The 15,253-nt window shown below is 38.7% G+C and overlaps 1 protein-coding gene across 1 annotated transcript in view; it reads left to right on the forward strand.

Annotated features, from left to right (window-relative positions):
- Positions 1 to 310: 310 nt before the first annotated feature.
- Positions 311 to 15,253, forward strand: part of CARS (cysteinyl-tRNA synthetase) — a 54,251-nt gene continuing 39,308 nt past the window's right edge. The window contains exon 1 of the mRNA XM_010289930.1: positions 311 to 419. Within this exon, the coding sequence (XP_010288232.1) occupies positions 311 to 419 (109 nt within the window). The remainder of the gene's footprint in view (positions 420 to 15,253) is intronic.

Raw genomic sequence — 15,253 nt, forward strand, 5'->3', positions numbered from 1 at the left:
TCAGGAAGGCAAAGGCACGGCTGGAGCTGAACTTGGCAAGGGGTGCAAAGAATACTGAGAAGGGCTTCTACATGTATGTCAGCCAGGAAAGGAAGGTCAAAGTGTACCTCCCTTGATGAGCAAGACTGTCAAATTGGTAACTATGGATGAGAAGGCTGAGGTACTCAACAAATTCTTTGCTTCAGTCTTTATGGGCAGTGTCTTTTCTCACACATCTCAAGTGGATGGACTGCAAGACGGAGATTGGAGGATCAAAGTCCCTCCCACTACAATAAAGGATCAGGCTTGAGACCACCTGAGGATCCTGAACATGCACAAGCCTCTGGGACCTGAGGAGCGACATCCCAGAGACTTGAGGGAACTGGCTGATATAGTTGCCAAGCCACTCTCCATGACACTTGAAAAGTCATGGCGGTCAGGTAAAGTCCCTGGAGAAAGGCAAGCATTGCACCTATCTTTAGAAAGGGTAGAAAGGAGGACTCTGGGAAGTACTGAGCTGTCAGCCTCACCTCTGTGCCTGGGAAGATCATGGAAGATCATGGAAAAATCATCCTCCTAGAAGCTATGCTAAGGCATATGGAGGACAGGGAGGTGATCTGAGGCAGCCAGCATGGCTTCTCCAAGAGCAAAGCCTGCCTGACCAAACTAGTGACCTTCTATGATGGTGTGACCACATCAGTGGACAAGGGAAGAGCTACGGGTGTCATCTATCTGGACTTCAGTAAGGCTTTTGACACAGTCCCTCACAACATCCTTCTCTCTAAATTGGCGAGATATGGACTTGATGGGTGGACTGTTGGGTGGATGAGGAATTGTTGGATGTTCACTCCCAGAGGGTAGTGTTCAACGGCTCAATGTCCAGATGGAGATTGGTGACTTGTGGTGTCCCCCAGGGGTCTGTATTTGGACCAGTACTGTTTAATATATTCATCAATAACATAAGCAATAATCAATAACAACAACAAGCAGTTGACATGCCTGAGCAACAGGATGCCATCCAGAGGGACCTGGAGAAGCTCGAGAAGTGAGCCCATGTGAACCTCATGAGGTTCAACAAGGCCAAATGCAGGGTCCTGCACCTGGGTTGGGGCAGCCCCCAGTGTCAGTACAGCCTGGGGGATGAACAGACTGAGAGCAGCCCGGCCAAGAACAACATGGGAGTACTGGTGGATGAAAAGCTGGACAGGAGCCAGCAATGTATGCTCACAGCCCAGAAGGCCAACTGTATCCTGGGCTGCATCAAAAGAAGTGTGACCAGCAGGTTGAGTGAAATAATTCTACCCCTCTACTCCACTCTGGTGAGACCCCACATGGAGTACTGCGTCCAGCTCCTCAGCACAGGAAAGACATGGACCTGTTAGAGCAGGTCCAGAGGAGGGCCACAAAAACAATCAGAGGGATGGACTACCTCTCATCTTAAGAAAGGCAGAGAGAGTTGTGGTTGTTCAGCCTGAAGAAGAGAAGACTCCAGGGACACCTTATTGCAGCCTTTCAGTACTTCAAGGAGGCTTATAAGAAAGATGGCAACAGACCTTTTAGCAGGGCCTGTAGTGACAGGACAAGGGGTAATGGTTTTAAACTAAGAAAGAGGGCAGATTTAGACTAGCTATAAGGAAGAAATGTTTCACAATGAGAGTGGTGAAACACTGGCACAGGTTGCCCAGAGAGAGGGTAGATGCCCCATCCCTGGAAACATTCAAGGTCAGGTTGGACGAGGCTCTGAGCAGCCTGATGTAGTTGAAGATGTCCCTGCTCATTGCAGGGAAGTTGGACTAGATGACCTTTAAAGGTCCCTTCCAACTCAAAGTATTCTATGATTCTATTAAAATTAGGTACAATGGGAGCCATATGTGTATGCTGTATAGGGATTCCTGTTGACTTCACTGATATTTCAGAGGAGAAGTTGTGGGCTAGTAGCCAAGTAAAGTTTGTTTGCACATTTAATATGCTTTTGTCCTTTGTTCCTTGATTAACTTCTCTAATAGGTTATATGAGTTAGACTATCTCTGAGCAGGTTTTGATTGTAAGGAAGGGTCACCAAAAATAAAACCAAAAACATGTTAAAATAGAAGTGTGTTTTTCTTGAGCACAATGCAAAAAATGCTTTTGAAGAAGAGGAAGCTGCATTGACAGCAGATGAATGAATACATAGGCAGTATGGAATAGATCTCAATTTTCTTTCACCTGGTGGAGTATATGCCTTTGATCTGGGGAGCCAAGGCCAAGAGATTTGTCTGTAAGAATCAGTATTCTAGCAGATTGGATCCTCAGTTTTACTTTTTGCCGCTGTGACAAAGAAATGGATGAGAATGTCAAGAAGAAGAAAGAAATCTTAACCTGAAGAGGCAGGGCATAAACCAAACAGAAACCTAAAATGAAAGCAAAAGGAATGAGATTAATTTAAAGCCAAATAACAAATGATTGAGTCCAGGTGTGGGTGTGTTGTCACTAAAAGCACAGTCAGAAATCCTGGGTTCTCAGGTTTTGGTTCTACTTTATCATACATATATACATATATATGTATGTATATAAAGATACATATGGAAAAGATGTCATTGAGGAAGGGATTTTATAGGGGTCCATAAAGTCCTGATGATGCATTGGAACAAGTTGCACACTGGCTTTTCTGGTGGAAAAAGTACATGGCATGATACTTTCAGGTCACAGAGTAAAAAGTGTATATTTGAATAATGAGCTCCTTGAGTTTGAGGCAAGATGTTGTGCGTTAATTTTTACTTAGGTCCAAAACCTGAATTAATAGTTTCATGGAAGACAAAGCCTGTGAGAACTAAATATAAAAACAGGTAGGTGAAGTCCTAGCTGGAAATTATTGAAGTCTGGCGGAGTGCTCTGGGGAAGTGTTGATATGTCCTGATTATAAATTCCACAGACATTTTCTCATGGCTTTATTTGGAGACCTCCATGTTACTGGATTGTATGCAACTGTGGATATAGCCATTCTCATGTTCTAATGACATTGAATCTTTTATTCTCTGTGTGAAATGGTAAAAATATATATATACACACATACCCCGCTCTTTGAGGCATTTTTAGTTTGTTCAGGAAATCAGTATCTGAGGTATTGCTTAATCCTCAAAAGCTGCTGTAGAATTAAAAGATATTTATCATTAAAACAAAATTATTGGATTTTTAAAAAATTTTCATTACTGTAGGTTGTCAAGATTGTCAACAATGTTTAAACAGTGTGTTGTGTAAAAATTTCCAAGCCATGTGGGAAGTTAGAATACAGAAAACTGAAGGGAACTCAAAACAGAACTTCAGTGAAATAAGAAATGTTTTCCATATGTTAACTGCAGTGCAGTGCATAAAGAAAGAAAAAAAAAAGTAACACCTTTGCCCTCATCACACTCCTCAAAAACTCCGAAGCTGCCCATGAACGGGTAGGAATCAAAATGGTAGCAATTATGTTAATTTCATTACTAAAAGATCAAGGTCACAACAACAGCAATTACCTGCAATTTCCCATTCCTGCAATTATATTATTATGAAAATGAACACTTGCTAACTACAGTAAAGCTTTCAGGGGCACTGAGGTGATTTTTTTTTTCATTTCAGCATGCTTGCTAATTGTGTCAGGACTTCAGTGTAATGTGATTACTATTGCTTTGGTCTCAGCAGAACAACAAATGGTAGATAGGTAGTGCCTGCTTCTTCTAGGCTTCATCTATATATAAATTTAATGCCAGTACAACTGTTTAGATTAGGAACACTGTACTTCACTGAAATATTTATATTACTGTAAGTCCTAGTAGAATAAACCTTTTGGGAATGAACTATATTAGCATATTTATGCTTATACCAATATAATTGGGTCCAAAATAAGCAGTTGTACAGTTTTGTGACACAGTATAACAAGATGCAGAAAAATGTCCTGTTTCTGATCTAGCTATGCTGGTAGAAGAAATTGCCACATCTTGCTGCTAGTCACCTGAATCTGACAGAAAGTATTTTCATCAGCATTGCCTAAATTGCTTCAACCAAAATCATCCAGTTTTTGTCAGTGAGAGAATTTAAAGTGACGTAGCAGCTTTTGCCTGCAATGACTTGGGGAGCACCCATACAGAATCCTCAGCTGTTTGACTGCTTTGGGCGATAACTTCAGCGTAGGGACACTATCACCAGCTGTTGGAAGCAGTTGTCTCTTTTATTGGCAAGGGTGAATTTGTAGTGCAGGTCCACAGCCTTATAGCTGTGTTGCATTCTAGAGGAGATAAGGCTTTACGCATATTGGATTTATGCTAACAAATACACAATTTCAGCTGAGTCTCCTGCTGCAGACAGCCATGGTACAGAATATTTTCCAGCCTCATCTTGTAACACAACAGTGGTTCTGCTTCTGCTGCTATGATAGTAGTAAAGTAGGCTATTCCAGAGTTTTACTCTTCTAATAGCTAGAAAGCTTCTTGCTTCCAGCCTATATTTAGTCATAGCCTGTTTATAACTCTATGCTCTATGGTCTGTTTACAACCTTTAGCTTAAATATCTCTCTTCCTACACTGGCATTTATGTCCCAGAGTTACCTGTGGAAAGCAATCAAATCTCCTCTTAGCCTTTGTTTTACCTAAACTTAACCCTAAGTCAGACTCTCATAATCTCTGCTCTCCAGCCATCTCGTGCTCCTAATACTCCTCCCTGAATTGCTTCACGCTGAACTTGTCATTCTTGAACATCAGTATCCAGAACTGACTGTAATAAACAAGATTTTTCTGGGTGCTTTTATTACACATAACTTCTGTGCTCCTACTGATAGCTTTTGCCTTTATTATGGCTGAATCATTGTAGTGTCTCATTGTCACCCAATTATCTATAGATAACTGCTTTCTAGGACACAGCAGAAATTCTTTTTTACTCCTGCTTGCATGACTTTGTACTCTGTCCTTTTATCTCCTACTTTGGTCCCAGAGGATTTTCAGTTCTTCTTTTGCGATATTCCAATTTTTCTCTGTATTGACACTATCTCCCAACCAGTGCTGGCAGTGAATTTCATTAACACATTTTTTTGTGCCAATATCATTAATGATTTTTTTTTTATTAAAAAGCTGTTAAGAGTTATACTTGTCCCTTGTCTCCAACATGATTACTTGTTCTCTTCTTGTTCTTACAATTCTTGGAGCACCACGTTCTTTAGCTTATAGTTTGGCAACCTATCGATGTCTAATAAGAGTAGATCTCCCATACAGTAAGTTTTTTGAGAAAATACGTTTATCTCTACACAAAGAGATTGTGTTAGATAAGACAACAATAAAACAACAATGGGAGAAACTACTGGACTTTACAGACAATGAAAGAGGAGTGCTTGGAGCTACCATTAGGTGAAGAATGTCAAAAGATAGTGAAAGGGTGTTGGCTTCTGGAGGTCATTAAAGCTGAAATTACTAAACAAGGTTGTAAAATCAGCCAAACTGAGGCCAATAGGAATAGAATAAATGTGGGTAGGTTGGTTGTTTAGGGAGAGAGAAAGGTGAGAAAAGGGAGCATCAGGAAAATCCAATAATATGATCAAGGCCCTTGGAGAGTATCTGCTGAGAAGCCCTGTGCCCAGTCAGCAGAGCTCTGGCAGGAAAATAAACTGATGGACTTGCTTCTGCAGTCAGAGTTGGTAAAAAATGAGGAATGTTAGGCATTTCCTTGTAAAAGGCATTTCCTGTAAAAAAAGGCCAGTGATGACATTGCTTTCATTGAGTTGTGGTTCTAGGGTTTTGTTGTTTTGTTTTTTTTTCCAAACAAATGTCCACCTTTGGGGAATATTGAACATTTGTGGGCTTGGTTCCCACACCCTGAGGCTGGGTTCCTGTCCTTTTGGGTCTGCAATTACCTACTGTTATATAGCTTCTCCTATTGTAGCTCTCCCTTTCAGGATGTCTTTGTGCTAGGGAAAGTGAAAATGTATCTGTATTTCTTCTGGACAATTATGAATCAGAATCTAAAATGATCCGGTGGCTTTTCATTCCTATATTGTCTGTAAATGAGACAATTCATCCTTCTTTATACTACCAACTTGCAAAATATTTCTCTGGAACTTGTATCTTTTATAAAAATACAGATTTATGAAAGAAGTTCTGTCTATTTTATTCCTTTTTTTTTTTTTAATACCATAAGCGTAATTCTAGTGACTAGTAGTAATTCTACAGTCCTGAAAACACATGCAATAATTTAAGTAAAGTTACCACTGCTAACAGTATATCAACATCAGGAGTTGGTGTAATAGGATAATTCAGTTAAGATCATTTATGATTTAAACAAACCCCATGATATTAGGTAGCACTAACAATAATGGTGATGGATACTGTAAGGTAGGACCAAGAAACAGAACTGAGTTGCATCAGATAGCATAATTCATTTAATAATGTGTCCTCTGATTATCTTGTCATTATATACACACTGGATTTGAGTCCAGATCATTTGTATGTTATCTTTGATACTTAACGACATCTAAATGTCAAGTTGCAGCTTTCTGTACCTTATTAAACAACTGCATACACTACTATTTCCTAAACAGTCCCCATCCCGTGTCCCGTCCCGCTCCACCCCCCCACCCTCCCCCCAATTCTTTCATTTCATTAAATATTTTCTTTTGAAAAGAGAAGGGGAAAACTTGGGAAAAATATTGTGATGTTGCTTTTAACTAACATGGCAACATGCCATTAAAGAACTCTTCAGTTACTAAGTTTACTAGTGATCTTATAGCCATATGAAACAGCTTAAAAAAATACAAATTTTTCTAAAATAGAAAGAGTAGATAGTCAGGTAGACTTGATTATGGTTTACTTTCCAAAAAGTGTGAGTGTAGGTGCTAGAAACCTACATTGCAAAGATTGATTTCCTACAAAATTTTAGATATTCTGAATTTCCTGTGAGGTAGTTTAGGTGAAGTTAGTAGTATAGACCTTTTACCAGGGCTGATTTTACTGAGGAAAGCTTAATTTTTATCATAATGGAGGGTGTGTTAAGTGTATGCCAGTTTGGATCTCCCATGATCAAATTAATTAAAAAAAAATTAATTTAACTGACAGAGATCACCTTTAAAGAATTACTTTGTCTTTATAAATAAGATTACAGCTGTAAGTGGATATGAGTGCCATGTGGATTTCTGACTAGGAGGAAGTACCTGCGTTACAAGAAAATTCCCAATAAGAGCAGCGTTTTGGTAATGAATTCTATTATAAATGATAATGCAATAAAAATCACATTAAAATTCTGAGAAGATGTGTAATTTTCACCTCAATCATGTACACAAAACTGAAGGGAAATAGTCTTGCATCAAACACATAGAAAACTGCAGTAACCTTGCAAATTACCTGCATGCCAAATTACCTCTGTATTGGCCCTGTACAACCATTTCTGATTTTGTGTTTGGCTTTGTTTGACTACCACTGTGTGTAAACTGTATCTGAAATCTGCAAAGCTCTATGCAATTATGGATTTGTTAAAGGGACCATACACTCATTTCCTTCACTGCTGTGAAGCTAAAAACTAGGAATCACATCATACCTTCAATAAGTCTGCTATGAAATAAAACGCAATCTTTGTTGTGGCTTGAAAGATTTTTTTAAAGGGCATTTTTGCTGGTACCATGAAAGGTAAATAGAAATGATGTGTTGTACTGAAAGGTGCTCATGGCTTATGCCCAAGCTGTCAATATAAGCGTTCAGACCTTGGTGGAAGATGCTGCTCAGATTAAAGCATTCTTGTTCTGGCATCTAAAGTTTCCAGGCTTCTTTGTGTTGTAAAGAAACTGTGCGGAAGGTGCATAGTCACCTTTCTTTTAAAGACCATGATATTTCAAATGGAGTTGTTGAGAAGCAAATTTTAAAGCTTGGAGCAGGAAGGCAAGACCTAGTATGTTTGACTAGTCTGAAATCAGAGAGAGAAGGGGAGAGATGTCCAAGATGGGATAAAGATCCTTGGCCAGGTTGGTGCCACATGACAGTCCTGCATTCCTTTCTGGTTTCTTCTCTGCATGAGGGAATGGGATTGTACACAGACAAGTCCTATAATCAAATACCTAGCTAGGTGTCACTGACAGCAAATCTAGAGGCTTCTACTCCTTAACAAGGAGACAGTTTGAAGTTTGGACAAAAATCTTGTAGGGTTTTCCAAATTACTGCATATTGTTCACTAGGTCTATAAACAAAATGCAAGTGTATTAAAATATTAGTCCAAGTAAGGGGAGAGTGGTAGAAAGGGTATAAAAAAGAGTCTTCAAATTTATTGGAATATGATTTGTCTTCTACACATTATATAAATGAATCAGTAACCTTGTTCAAATAACTACATGATCAGCTCACTGTATGTGCTACAGATAGAAGAATCACATACAGTCATTCCCCATGTTCCCTGTAATTTGATGCCAGCTACGTGACAAATTGCAGAGCGGGATCCTCTCTTACACCTCTAAAGGTCATCTGCCCCCAGAGCTGCTGCTGCTGAAGTCACATTAGTGTAAACAAACAAGTTGGGGAGGGGAGTGAGAGACATCGTCATGTCCAAAGAGTGGATATGGATAAATAACCCTTTTAGGTTGGAAGGGGATTTTTGTAATGTTGAGTTATCATTGTATTCAGTTTGCAACACTAATCAACACTAGATAGACAGTAAATCAAACTGCTTAGTGGTCATGGGGTAAACATGAGATTTTGTATCAAACTGAAGCACACACTTCCTAGCTCAGCCAGATCGTCCCCCTTGAGTTATTTTCAAAATGCACCAGCAATAAGGAGGCTATGTAAAAAGGCCTTAAACCATATATATCAGGTTGTACTCTCGTACGTCAAATACATTAAGACTGATTGTAGATGTCTGTGCACTGTACACAACACTTCCATGAAATTAATTTTTGCCGAATGGGGCTGGATAACTTGTCACCTACGCCTAATGACGACTTTGATTTATAACATATGCTGACTTTGCATTCTGCTGATTGAATTTCCAGGAAAAAGAATATCTGTACATAAAGCAAACATCTCCCTGCTGTGGGAGAACAAGAGTTTAGTGGACTTATCCCAAATACATTCAGTGGACTCCATATGGAGACATGAAAAAACTAATTTCCAAGATTAAGTATTAGTCTAAATTACAAAGTCAGTGCTCAGCAGGGCAAGCTAAGACAAGATTGTGAGATAGTGAAGGTAAAACTATCTGCTATTTATTTCCTCTTGATGGCTAATGTGAGATACTAGCTAAGGAGTACTGGCTATTGTTTTGGCTGTAATTGCTAATGATCAATTTCAAATGGGGCTAATAACTGGATATATTCTGTTCATATTACTGGTAATTATAGTCTCCATCCAGTCTGTGTTTACTTTTTAACGCTGATCTCTTTTGTGCCCTCTTATTCCTGCCCTGTGGCATTGAATTTTCATCAACGTTTTATGCTATTTTTCTAAAGTTTTAAAGGTGAGTTTTTAAAATACAATATTTGGTTTTGATTTTTTTAAGTTGTATACAAGAAACACTAACTTCTTTAGCTCAGCTGTGTGTTGGATAAAATAGTCTCAAATCATGTGTGCAGCCTGGGCAGCCATAACACAAAGCCAATCAATTCCCAAGGTAACACCTTTTGTTTCCATGGGTTTGTCTAGTTGCATGCAGGTGAAGAGAGATAGAGCAGCTTTGCTCAGTTTTTCCCTTTTCCTTTCTCTCTCCATCTTATTAATTTCAGAGTGCCATTCTTCAAGTGCGCTATATTTCTCTCCCAGATGTATTTCAACACTTGCATCATATTGTAAGCCTGGAAATGTGTGTGAACAGAGAAGCTTTGGTTTTATTTGGAACAAACTAATTCAATTCAATTTGCAATAAGTTTGTGATGGCATTAGTGTGTTGAAACAGAGTGTGTTTTGCAGCTTATAAATTATGCAGTAGTACCTATAAGGTCAATAAATGTCCTGTTAGCCACTCTGAGTAAAACACATTTTGCTCTTCATTTCAGGCAGATATGTGGTCTCTTCTTAATTACTTTAAATGTAGCATCTTTCTCTACCCAATAAGCTAATTAGGTAATGATATCATTCAAGGGTGGACATTGTATTAGTCAGTGTAAAAACAGTTGAATCAAATTAAATAGGAGAAAAGATACATCATAGATTAAATTAAAGGTGAAAAGCACTTGGCTGTTATTTTTAGGCTAGATTCTGACATGTTTTGAATATAACCTCCCTCCACAGGCTGTCCCCCATAGGTTGCAGAATGGTTACTGATGAAGAGGATCAAAACAGGCAGTATGAAGCTAGGTATGTTGCATAAAGTTAGATTCAGGAATAGCTGATATCCCAGAAATCCATTTGTGTTGTCTGGATTGATCTTGAAACTACCCCTAAAAGCCACTGTGCTATTCAACACAAAGCCTTTCCTACACCTCTCAAAAAAGCCTCCTCTGCTGTTAAAAAGGAAAAAAGTCAAACCAAACCAATAGAAGAGATATTCATTTTTGAAAAGCTATGAGGAGCTGTAAGGGAAGTAAATACAGACATATAGGAATGAATGTGTTTGAAATAAGGTTCCATTTTAGTTATGTGTTTTGCAGTTTATTCAAATGAAGACTACTTGTATGATTATTTTTTCTAGCAGGTTTTACAGGGAAACAGTTAAGTAATTTTCAGATGTGAAGAGAGGTAGTTTTTTCAGTGGGAATGGTAGTTGTTGAGCAGCATGCTAGTAAAACACACAGTGCTGCTCAATGTCACTAACTGTGCTGTGGTTTTGCTGTGTGAAGGGATATGAACATGGCATGAAGCAGTCAATTCCTGTCTGACATGAACTGACCTTCCAGCATCTAGACTCAGCTTTGAGACGGTCTTAAGAAGTGCTGATTAGCAAAACCTTTTTTACTTGGCTATTCAGCTGAGATGTTCAAGTACCCCTGGAATATAAGATGTTCTTTGAGAGGGTTCTACAAATGTGGAGTAAATTCTGAAGCTTAGCTGAGTATAACCTGGAGTTTCTGATGAGCAGTGTATGAGGACAACTATTTCTGCTAAACTGCCTGCATGGAATGACTTGAATCCAGGCTGATTTTGAAAGGAAACTGCAGCAAGTGGGAGAAAATTCATGTGGGTGCAGTGAATAATTGTAACTAGTGGATTTGTCTGCATTCTTACAGGAAAGAGACGAAACTTTCTGTGACACTTAGAAAAGTTATATATCAGATTGTATGTCATTCTAGAATCCAGGAAAAGGTGATCATAAACTGGAAGATGGGCAACACTCAGCTAGTCTCTGGTCTATCACAGAATGAAAAGCTGGAAAAACATCTGGAAACAGGACAAGGGATGTGTTTATATGTGGAGCAAAATCTTCTGGGAAAAATGAAAGGCAAAGATATGTAAAGATATGTCAAATGTGTCAACTTCAGCAACAGCATGAAAAACAACATTTAGTTTCTAGTGGGTTTATTTTCTCTAAAAAAAAAAAAAGAAGTGGTGTTTGGGTGATCATGAAGGGGGAAGAATATCCCAATGCATATGCAAATTGCACATTTTGCTGTACTTCTTTCATAAGTAGCGTTATTATTATATATGATAAATCATATCCTTTCTGTTGAAGAATAGTGTCTGGGACATTCCATGTCTTGTATATACATGTATGTGCACTTGGCACTGCTTTTGGATGGAAACAAAGCAATTAATTTGGATATAATATGCTGTAAACAACTACCAGCTTGTGTTAGCTGAATCTCCCTTGTAGCTTAAACTGGGGGATATTTTTGGAGGAGGATATATTACAATATACGAATAACTACACTGTGCAGCATAAAAACAACAATGTCAGTGGGCTCTGACTATGATATGTGATGATATTTAGGAAGGTGCTATTTCCTGGGAGTTATTACAGTGAATGTCATAGATTCAGAGAATGTCTGGCCCAGTGGGATACAACTCGAAAAAATATAAATTCCATTCTATTCAGACTTTAACTTTTTTTTAAATTCAGTTTTACAGCTGATCCACTCTGTCAACTTGATCATGCCTATTTCCCTTGTTGTGTTTTCCCTTGCTGCTCTTTTGGTCTTCTACATGTAGATTACAAACTCACCAAAGCAAGGCTGAGTGTCTTATTCTGTATTTGTAAAATGTTTAGTGCAATGCGGTTGCTTTGAAGGAAAAAGCTAATATGAAGTCTAAGAAAACCAAAAAATGCATAGAGTCCTGCCTGACACAAAGAAGTTCGGATTCTCTTCAGGTCTGATTTAGTTTAGTGACACTGATTCTTACTACTCCATCACTCTTTGCTTGCCAGCACACATTAGTCCCCTTTATGATATGCATGATCTCTAGTGTGTATTTCAACCTCTTATTTTTACATTTACACATGCCTTTCTTTTTCAATGATGTATATTTTACAGTTGCTATTGTACCTTATGTTTTGGAAATGGGCCCTATGCACAGAGGAACTGTACACTAATGAGAACCAAACTGCTCAGAATCTTGCTTCCTTGACTGAAAATAGGTTGCATAAATCCTGCATGAAATCAACATGGACTCAACATTTCTTCTTGTATAAGTAGGTGACTTTTCATACAATACTATTCTTTAATGGACACATACAGTGGAAATTCATCTTACAGAATGACAGGTAAATTTTACTGCAAAAAAAATCAATTTCCTTCCTTCAATATTTCTTTCAGTAATTTTGAACATCATGTATCTTAACAAGAAATGTTCCCAGCCACTGTGATTAACATGCAAAGCTGTTTCTTAACAGTATTCACTCTTATTTTAAAAATGACACTGAGAGCTTTAGAGGCCCTTGTTCTTAATTTTTAAACCCCGTAATTTCATTGTGTGTGACACAAAGCAGAACATCTTTGCCATAATTACTGTATAAGTTATTTTTTTCCACAAAGTTGTAATTTTCCTAAAATAAGCTGGACTGCTTCAATTATGTAAATCAAATATCTAGAGAATATAATGACTGCATTGGCGAAGCACAATAGAACTTAACAGGAAGCCAGCAGAGAGAGGGAGAGAGTGATGGAGAAGGCAAAAGCCCAAATGAGGATGTTTTTTTCAATTAGAACCCCAGAAAATTCTCTGCCCTGCTGGTAAACTGGCTCCAGCAGCTTCTCATTCTGCCAAATCTACTCTTCCCTTGATGCCAGAGTGTGACCATTAAGACTGGCAGGAAGTCCAGGTTAAAAAAAAAGCTATGTGCAGAGACCAAGAATGGATGAGAAAAATCGATGGTTTGCTTCTGTTGTTGTTTTTGTGTATTTGTATTGGGGAAAAAAAAAAAAGGTAGTAGTGCCTAAAAGAGCCAAAGAGCTTATGATAATTTTAATGTGAGATGTCTCAAGCAATACAAGGTGAAACAATGACTGGGAGATGGAAAAAGTCCGTAGTAATGGCTAAAAAATATATTAATACTCAGGACTGACAACCTGCATCAAATGGCTGACACAAGGTGGCCTTGATCCTGAAAGTCCTGAGAACAGCTGACTTTTCCATACATAATCCCTTTATGTGACTTCTCCTATAAATCCCAACCTTCCCTCACTCAAGAACTTCTCAGTGACCTAAATTACACTGCTCTTATGATGCACCTGTTTCTATCTCTTTGCTCCAGATGGAATGATCAGATTGAAGAGAGCTGTACAAAGGTGAAGTAACACCATCGATTTACATTGTGAAGTCACCGTGGCTGTATTTTCAATCCCAGTCTTTGTGGGTTTTATTTGCAAAATCTTTTTTAGCAGCTGACACATTCAGCAGATGGCCGCTGATCTCTCTTCAGGGATTCCCATTTTTTTCTAAATAACTATACCTAACGTAGAAGTTGTTAAAGTACAAGATTCATTCTGACAACCCTTTATGAAATGTTTCTTTTTCTATTGGTCAGCATTGACTTTTAATGTGACATAGAGCTTGATTAAGTACTTGTGACAGCTTACTTTGCTTAGAGTTCCGAAGTACTCCTTTTTGTGCTAGTTCTGGGCTGATGTCAGAGTGTAGAAAATGTATTCTTTTGTGTGTGCATTCAACATTGCTGTTGTTTGAAATCTTAGACATCCAAGTGTTGAAAATCTATCATGATTTATTCTAATTCTAATCACTTTCTGTTTTACATTGGAACTTTACTTTTCATCCTTGAACTATTTTGTTTATAGCTTCATGGAAGAAGGCATCTCATCTTATTTAGCACTCTTTACTTATTTACTTGGTGATTTCTGTGTCCAAGTAGGTCCATGTCTTACAAAGGACTTTGTCAAAACCTACAGTAAACAGATTCTATTATTTGATTTGCCTGCAGCCACTTTTTGACAAAATACTCATCAAGGTAAGCTATAATTTTGCCTTTAGTTGACATGTCAGCTAACTAAACTCATGTAGTTGAATTGCCTTCTGCTTTGTAACCCCTCCCCTTCCCACAATACTGGCTTTTCAAAAGAGATACACAAGGTGTATAAATATCCCAGTATTCTAATATAGACTCAGAAAGCCTCTCACAATTTTGTAAAACTCAGTAACTGTTTCTGTTTCTTCAGTATTAAGTTCCTTTAGGATCATGGAATGATAGAATCGTTCAGGTTGGAGAAGACCTTTAAGATCATCAAGTCCAGCCATCAACTTAGCACTGCCAAGTCCACCACTCAACCATGTCCCTAAGTGATAGATCTATACATCTTTTACATACTCCAGCGATGGTGACTCAAACACTTCTCTGGGAAGCATATTTCAATGCTTCACAACCTTTTTGGTAAAGAAATTTTTTCTAATATCCAATCTAAACCTCTCCTGACACAGTGTGAAACCATTTCCTCTTGTTCTATGGCTTGTTACTTGGGAGACAAACACCCACCTCACTACAACCCCCTTTCAAGTAGTTGTAGAGAGTGATAAGGTCTCCCCTCAGCCTCTTCTTCTCCAGACTAAGCAACCCCAGTTCCCTCAGCTGCTCCTCATAAGACTTGTTCTCCAGACCTTTCACCAGCTTCATTGCCCTCCTTTGGACACACTCCAGCAACTCAATGTCCTTCTTGTAGTGAGGGGCCCAAAACTGAACACAGAATTTGAGGCGCAGCCTCACCAGTGCTGAGTACAGGAGCACAATCACTTCCCTGCTCCTGCTGGCTGCACTATTTCTGATACAAGCCAGGATGCTGTTGGCCTTCTTGGCCACCTGATCACACTGCTGGCACATGTTCAGCCGGCTGTCAACCAACACCCCCAGGTCCTTTTCCGCCGGGCTGCTCTCCAGCCACTCCTCCCCGAGCCTGTAACGTTGCAGGGGGATG

Source organism: Phaethon lepturus, unplaced genomic scaffold (genome assembly GCF_000687285.1).
Source record: "Phaethon lepturus isolate BGI_N335 unplaced genomic scaffold, ASM68728v1 scaffold10706, whole genome shotgun sequence".
NCBI classification, from domain to species: Eukaryota; Metazoa; Chordata; class Aves; order Phaethontiformes; family Phaethontidae; genus Phaethon; species Phaethon lepturus.